Source organism: Lonchura striata, chromosome 2 (genome assembly GCF_050655825.1).
Source record: "Lonchura striata isolate lonStrDom1 chromosome 2, ASM5065582v1, whole genome shotgun sequence".
NCBI classification, from domain to species: domain Eukaryota; kingdom Metazoa; phylum Chordata; class Aves; order Passeriformes; family Estrildidae; genus Lonchura; species Lonchura striata.
In genome coordinates, this window is record NC_140704.1 from 73,941,748 (window position 1) to 73,950,021 (window position 8,274).

The window sequence follows — 8,274 nt, forward strand, 5'->3', positions numbered from 1 at the left end:
AGGGCAGAGTAGAAGACTTTTAATAGATGATTTTAAATAAAATTATCAATATTGTGAACGGCTTACACTTGTCAAAGGTGGTGCAGAATATCATTGTGTTTTGCCATTTATCCAGGGCATTTGTTTAAAAAATATACAAATATTGTCCCATCAGGAGATTCAGTATATAGTATTTCTTTTTTAAGAAACAAACTGGCATTGTAACAGAGGTGCAAAAGTAACATAATACATTCACAAAACATGTTTTAAATAAGTTTCTAAGCATGCTTTCTACTGAAACCAATTTTTAAAAAATCAGTTTTACATCAATAAAGATGTAGTACAAAAATGCAATATTACAAGCCATTTTTTCCAATAGCTATGCCATTTAAGTTGCAGCATTCTTCCAACATGATGTATATATTTAACTGGAATAATATTAAGTATTTAAATATAAAATTACGAAGTTTGAGAATATAAATTAGTAACAACATATAGAGATAAAAATACATGCAGTACAAAATAAATAATTAATCAGCTTTATATATAAGGAAATGTATAATATTATACAAACAATATATACAAGATTATAAGACTTGATCTTATAGTAGCAATCTCAGTGCAGTAAAAATGTTACTTTGTGGGGTTACTCATACACTCAAAATCAGATGCACAAGACTACCCTGCTGAAATGGCTCTTGATTGTAATGGTTCCTGACTATAACAGGCCCCACAGAAAACTTGGTGTGAAAAGCCTTGGGGTTTAGTTTTATTCTTGTGAGCTGAGATACTGTTGGCATTCTGGGTCTCCTTTAATTTTTGGAGATCCAGGAATTCTTCTGCCGTTTTTTGGATAGACACACCAGCATTCAGCAGATTCTCCATCCAGCAAATTTTCACACTAGAATATTATTAGGAAAAGAAAAAAAAAAAAAAATCACAATAAGTAATTGTAAGATTACCTGTGAGGTACTGCCAGTAGAGGTGTTGGACACAATTAGGATCAGAAAGTGGGGACCTGCCATGAACAGGCTTGTTTTGAATGCAGAGCCTCTAAACAACACACTTGGTTAGGGAATCATGACCTCAGCTTAGCTATCACAAGAGCAACTTCAGATTTAAAACTGTCCAGTCCTTGGTAAACAGCAGTAGAAAACAGCTATATCTTCCAGTTCCAGTGGGAGAAGTGGAAGGATGGCAGAATATAAACCTCACAGGGTGAGAGCAGTGATTGAATTTTCTGTCTCTTCACAGAAGGAGACAACTAAGGTGGTATGTTCTGGGCTTTTTTCTTGGGGAGGGGCTAAAACAGGTTTCTGTTTGTGCTTGATTAGATCTTGGGTCACACCGTGATGCCATGCCCAAAACCAATGAGTTTTGGTGACACAGGATTATGCAGACCTATTAATTTGTGTGCATGACTGTGGTTATAGGGTCTGGCTTGAGGTTTGGAGCTTTAGTTAGCTTTGCAGATTGCTCTCACTGTAACTTTAACTTGCAATAGATTTTTTTGAGGGCATTATGGAAATGAGCAAATAACCCACAGGCAGCACAAATCAATATTTTTGTTAGGTTTTCAGAAGGTTAATTTTGCTCTAAAGAGCTTTTTTCACTGCCTATGAGCTGAGAGCCTTCCTTTTACATAATAATTATTACATATTCAATGGGTTTTGGCAGGATATATGGCGGATATAATGAATTAATGTCAGCTGAATGAATGCTAACAAACCAAGTACATGGAAGCAGATAGTGTTAAAATATTTTGGAAAAGGCTTTGTGTGCACCTCTTTTGTGAAGGGAAAAGACTTCTGCCTCTATTGCTGACAGCCACCAGCATGTAGCTCACCCTGAAGAGAAGGACAAACCAAGTTTTCACAACTTGGTACAAACTTGTGAGCTTGGAGCAGAGGGCTGTGAAAGGGTTGGCTGTCACCAGGCTAGTTGCAGCGCTGCTGTGAGCAGAGAGGGGGAAAAAGGCACGCACCTGTTTGCTGTGGTAAAATCCATTCCTGTTGCAGTTAGGCAAGTAAAATTTGTAAATCTCCCCTCTGCTTCTCTGCTGAGCCTTCATCAATGTATACAGGGATCTGTAGAGCTCCTTCTGACAAGGACCCTGCAAGAATACCAGGGCAGTGAATAACAAATCACAAGTAAATAAACTACACGAAAGATGATCAGAATATAGACAGTAAAGAGCTGAAAATACTTATTAGGCATAAAGTCTACACGGAACTGTTTTGCATGTAGTTTTCCTTCTTTCAATAGGAGCACAGACAGAAAACTCTGCTGTTGCATTCAGACCTTTGTTTTTATTCATTGAAGTTTTTTCTGTTCTCATAAACATGAGGATTTTAGTCCTTAAATTGCCACTCAAGAAAATTTAACCTGTACTAAGTAAACACATTACTGCTTAGAGGATACAATTTCTCCTCTTATGGGGAGGTGGAAGTTAGAAAACTGGTACATGAGATTGGTCATGTTAGGTTGCCATGACCTTGTGCTTTGTTGATATATTGAGGATAGTTGCAAGACATAAATAGACGGTGCAAGAACAAACATCTGAATGTTTATTATCTTTTGAAGAGGACAGAACTGTTGCCAAAGCAACATGGAGCCATTCTGTAGCTCTGGGACCAAACCCCAAAGTTCTTGGAACTGGGAATGAAGAACTGTTTCCAATATTCACTGTTTTCACAATTTGCTGGCTCTCTTTTTCAAAGTTACAATTTCTGTACATCAATATTTCTGCTTTTGAGTGAAAACATAACCTCTGCTTTTGCAAAACCTCCCCATGTTAGCCCCTCATATAAGCTGTCATATTCCAGTCTGTGGGTTTTTCTGTGGCTCTGGGTGAGAAAAGCAGAAGCCCTAAAAATCAGAACTGCAGCTAACAGCACATGTACATAACAGTTCAAACTAAATCAGTGATTAAGTCCTGTTCTGAATATGGAATGAGACTTTCTAAGGTAGGGTGGTGATTAGTATATTTTTTCTTTTTCTTTTCCATTTTGTCAGTGACCATTATGAACCTAGGCTTCGGTGCTGCCCAACTAACCCAGCTCCATAATACAGGGGTGCTGCTGCCCCCTGGGACTGGTCTAATCATGGTTCTCTTGTGCCCTCAGTGGAACATAAAACTGCTTGCAAAGGCCGTACATTGTCATTACCCACTAAGATTTTGCAGTGTTGAACCCCCTTTAATTGTTGAAGTTTTTTTCTTTCTACATGAATATACTTAATAGTGTTTCCTTGTGATCAGAAAGAATTACATTTTGTTTTGCACTGGTGTTTCATCAATAACTACATAGAAAGACTCACTTTTATTTTGCTGTGTGTTGGACCAGAGAAAAATGCCTTTTCTTAATAAAACTAAAAAGAAGTCCAAGAATTTAATATAGATTCCTGAAAATTAAGGGGGAAGGTTATAATCTGATTGTAAATATGGTGAAATATTCAGTCTCTGCATGAGGTCTTTTTAGGACATACGTGATGCACGCCTGTTATTATGGCTCCAGACATTTTGTCTGTTCCACAAGCATCTGATGACATATTCCAAAAGCTGGTTTGCCAGCTACCCGAAATACTGATATTTCAACGTTGCTGCTAGAATTTTTTTTGCAAGGCTCTACTGAAATTGTCTCTGAAAGTTTAACAAAGAAAACCCACCTGCTCTTTCCATTTCTTGAGTTCAGATATTCTCTTTGCTTTCATGTATTCATACATGCTGATGGAATTCCAGGGAATGGATTTATCCTGGCCTATGGGGAACATCAACTGATAGTTCAGCAGCTGATCCTGTGTTATTTCAGTGCTTTCCAGAGGCATATCATCAGGTTCTAGAGAATCTGGAAGTGAATGATATTAAGATAAACATCTTCAGTGAAATTTGGCATTTATTTCTCAAAGTTTAAAAAGGTGAAGAGAAAGATCAATCAAAATAAAAGAAAAAGTAATATCTAAGACATTGATTACAGTAGATCCTGTAGGAATAAATTACATGTGCAATATGGCAAATTATACTTTGATAATAAATTCAAAGTATAGGGCGCAGCAGCTGTTCTCTAACAAATTGCTTATTTTATGATCCTTCAAAATTACTTGAGTCCCAAATATAAAGTTGCAGCCCGTCTGTTAGAAGTGAAAAATAAACCTTGACTACAGTGGGTTGTAGAAACATGGCTAAATGAGAAAAGATTGAAGTTAAACTTGTAATGAATTTAGATTTTTGTCAGCATGATATATTTCTGGTTTTAATTATGAGAGGAAGTGGTTAAGACCTCATCCCAAGGTATCCTGTACTTTGCTCTTGCCTTATAAATAAGAAAGGGTGGCAATTCACAGGGGCCAGAAGTAGGTCCTGCTGACCTGCAGTAGACCAAATAGCAAAAACTGTCAGAAAATATTTGTTTCTGCCTGATCATGGCCTTCATACCAGTGCCTCAATCAGCATGTGTGAACTCGTCCTCTGAAAGCAAGAGAACCTCTTTTCAATTGCAGGCGATTCATCATAGAATAAAATTTTGGAAGGAAGGAAGGAAGGAAGGAAGGAAGGAAGGAAGGAAGGAAGGAAGGAAGGAAGGAAAGAAGGAAGGAAGGAAGGAAGGAAGGAAGGAAGGAAGGAAGGAAGGAAGGAAGGAAGGAAGGAAGGAAGGAAGGAAGGAAGGAAGGAAGGAAGGAAGGAAGGGAGGAAGGGAGGGAGGAAGGGAGGGAGGAAGGGAGGGAGGGAGGGAGGAAGAGAGGGAGGGAGGGAGGAAGAAAGGAAAAATCAAATCAAATTTAATGCAGGTAGCTTAAATACTACAGTTTTGTCAGTTTGGTCACTGTGCTCTGCCTTCCCCACCCCCTCAACTACAACAGAAACTCCACTTACTTCTACTAATGGCTATTGTTATTTTGAGTCAATGATGATTATTTTTGTAATGCTGCCGAGTTACCTTAATCACCACTTCACAGACACAGCAGTAGTGATGATGAAAATAATAATAATAATAATAATAATAATAATAATAATAATAATAATAATAATAATAATAATAATAATTTGAAAAAGAACTAAATAACACTGAAGAAGTTCATGCCCATCATACAGTCTAAGATGCTTGAGATACCTTTTTGCCTCAAGATAATTTGCCTAGCACTCCACTGCTCCCAGTAAATTTTATTCCCAGGCACAAAGCCTTTTTATTCTCTATCATGACTTTTAGAGATGGACATAACCAAAGCCTATAAAACATCTGCCCTACTCCAGCTACTGTCTCCACCTACTGCAGCCTCCCAGATACTTTATTGTAGTTATTCTGCATTGTACCATCACTATGCTTTGGGGTTTTTGTGCTTTCAGACTGTAGTGTACTAGCTTGTTGCGAACATCTTAGGCCCGGCACCAGGATGCACCTCACCTCAAACAGGTCAGAACACGTTTCCCTGGAAAGTGCATTCCAGCCTCCCTCTATTTCAGACGCCTGCCTAACTTCGCTCATGGTTCCTAGCTGCTGGCTCCCACAGTTCGCGTCGCGCCTGCCAATCCCTCCGGCTGCCCTCGGCGAGGGCTGTGCCGAAGCGCCCGGCGCGCAGCCCCCGACCTGGCCCGTGAGGAGGCGCGGAGCGGGGACGCGATGGCGCGGTACCTGCCGGCTCTTCTGTGCGCATCCTTCCGACCTCGCTGGCGGGCAAGCACGTCCCGTGCCCCTGGATGAGGGCGGAGAGGGGCCGAGACTCACCGGTGGAGATGTGGCAGCGAAGCCCCAGGCGGCAGCGGGCGGTGTAGACCCCACAGGGCTGCCCCGGCCCGAGGGCGCAGATCTGACAGCAGCCGCAGCCGGGCTGCCGGGCAGCCTCCGGGCAGTCCGGCGGGACGGGCGGGCACAGAGCGAGCCTCTCCGGCGTGCAGGGGGCGCAGAGCACCGGCTGCGCACCGCGGGCGATGCGGGCGGCCGGCAGCGCCGGCAGCTGCAGCAGCAGCGGCGGAAGCAGCAGAGCCGGGAGCCAGCCGCGGCGCAGCGCGCACCGCGGGCCGCTCATGCCGCTGAGCAGGGGCCGGGGAGGGAGCAGCTCGGCGGCCTGGGGAGCAGGAGGCACCTCACTCACATTCGGCTTGCCCATTTATACAGTGCTTTGCCTGAGTATTAATCTTTAACTCCGAGTTAACTATTATATGAACAGGAGGGCAGGAGAAGTGTCGTTTCACTGTCGTTTCACTGGCAGTTGAAGTTCCCCTCCCCTTTCACTTCCTCCTTTATCTATTTTCTTTCCTCCAGACATGCAGGAATGCTTTTATTCCCTGACTCCCACCTCATTGCCCCAACACAGTTAACGAGGAAAAATATGGTGGGGGCTGGAGACAAAATTGGCAGAAGGGAATGGATGAGTGGAGGCTGTCCTCTCCCTTTTTGCTTGTCACAAATGTCTCCTGTTTTTGACTTTTCATAAAAATGTAAAAGTTCAAAAAGCAAGAGGAGAGGGGTGGGGGAGGAGGGAAATCCCATTGAAACTGAAGCAACTGAATTCGTATTTCCACAGCAACAAATGCAACAAACTCTTGTTTAATTTTCATCATGTGGCTGCAGGTGAGGAGTACACTGACATACCAAAGAGGAGGCCTCAAGGGTCATAAAGCCATCAGAATCTTTTAACTACCGCACACATGCACGTAGGAGTCCTTGCATTAACCTCTGGGGGTGGCTGTGCCGCTGAAGCAGGATCTCATGTGCCTCTGCTCAGTTTTGCTCCTGGAGTGAGAGAAGGATCAGTCCTCAAAACATGGACTTCAGGGAAACCAGTATTTTATCAAACAATTCAAAAATAAATGAGATACCTGCTTTTCTGTCTGTCCTTTTAACACTCTCCATCTCCTCATGTATCACCTAGGGGAGGTGTATGTGGGAAATCTTTCCTTTTCAGCTTTGCCTGCAACAGTTGTCATTCTAGTAAGAGAAAAATTACTCAAACTTCACTGTGCTGAACAGATTTTTTTTATCCTGGTATTCACAGTATGTACCAAGCTTGAAATAGCACATTCCACTGCAAAGTCATGTAATGCAGCATGATTTTTTGTGTAGTTGTTTGTTTGTTTGTTTTTTGTTACATTTAGTTATCTTCTTTTGTAATTACATCATTTATGTGAATGAAAGTGAAGCAGAACTGCAGATTATGTTTAATGTTGTTATTCACTCTGTTCTCTGATATTGATGCCAAAGATTTTATTTATTCTTACCCCTCTATATTCATGTCAGCTCTCAAAAGCATTCTTATTGATTACAGACTTGAAACATTTTCACTTAGCTACTTTTTTTTTTTTTTTTTAATTCAGATACTTTTGGGCATCTCTAGCTCCATACACCAAAGTTGAAACTCATTAGCATTTTAAAGTACTTTAAAGAAACCTAATTTTCCAGATTTTAAAATAATTCTGTGGACTTCGCATGTCTAACTGGGAGTAAACTTTGGCTGAAAATGTAGGGCACAATGATTGCAATTAGACTTTTCAAACTCTTTTCCCACTTTCATTTCTACTTTTTCTTGTGCATCTATCTCAGAAAACCATGACTCTCCTACCATTCAAAATGAAGTGAAAAATATACAGGAATGTGTCTATTTCCTCTCCCAAAGGGAAAAAGGAAACAATGCAAAATAAAGTCTCTTTCATGAAGAAATGTGGAAAAAAAAAAAAAAAGAATGGAAAGTAGGCCAAATTGTAAAATGATGAAGATCCAAAGAACTCATATGCATTTGTATATGTGTATGTGTGTATTCCTTCATTATCTATGGTTTTTGCTGTTTAGACAGCTTTTTATGAACTGAATTGAGGATCATCAACTGACAGCTTAACATAAGCTACTGGCCTCTGAAATTTTTGGACTCCAGCCTGCTGCTGACCTGCCTGCAGTTTTTCTGTCTAAAAAACTGAGGTGAACTGAGAGTAAACAGATTTTAATTTTATAAGTGAAATAATTTTTAAAAAGGATTTCTTAACTCATCACCATCATTTTTAAGTAACAAGATAAAGACACAATGCAAGAAGAGCATGCTTGTCTGATATACAGGCCTACATAAAAAAAAATTACTGTTAATTGCAAAAAAATGTCATTCTTCCCATGCACCATCATGTTTTCAGGTGTTTGACAAATTTTTCCTTGCTGTCAGGCAAGTATCTGACAGCAGCTGGCAGTATCTGAACTGCTCAGGCACTTCCTGTCAGATTCCAAGTCAGATTTTTTCAGTGTACCCAGTAAGAGAAACAAAAGATAAACAACAGTCTTCCCCACAAAGTAAAGTGTTTTTGCTCTGTTTCCTTTA

At 40.6% G+C, this 8,274-nt stretch overlaps 1 protein-coding gene across 2 annotated transcripts; it reads right to left on the reverse strand.

The window, feature by feature from the left end:
• On the reverse strand, nucleotides 1-6,194 carry IGFBP1 (insulin like growth factor binding protein 1). Of its 2 annotated transcripts, none has more exons than XM_085571598.1 (4): nucleotides 5,700-6,194; nucleotides 3,646-3,824; nucleotides 1,964-2,092; nucleotides 1-880 (listed from the first exon to the last, which is right to left on the reverse strand). In XM_085571598.1, exons 1-4 carry the CDS (start codon nucleotides 6,079-6,081, stop codon nucleotides 749-751), a joined length of 822 nt encoding a protein of 273 aa, XP_085427724.1. In that variant the 5' UTR covers nucleotides 6,082-6,194; the 3' UTR covers nucleotides 1-748. The 2 variants fall into 2 exon arrangements, with proteins under 2 accessions (XP_085427724.1, XP_021398816.4); XM_021543141.4 differs by having other exon boundaries at nucleotides 5,607-6,184.
• Nucleotides 6,195-8,274: the final 2,080 nt, after the last annotated feature.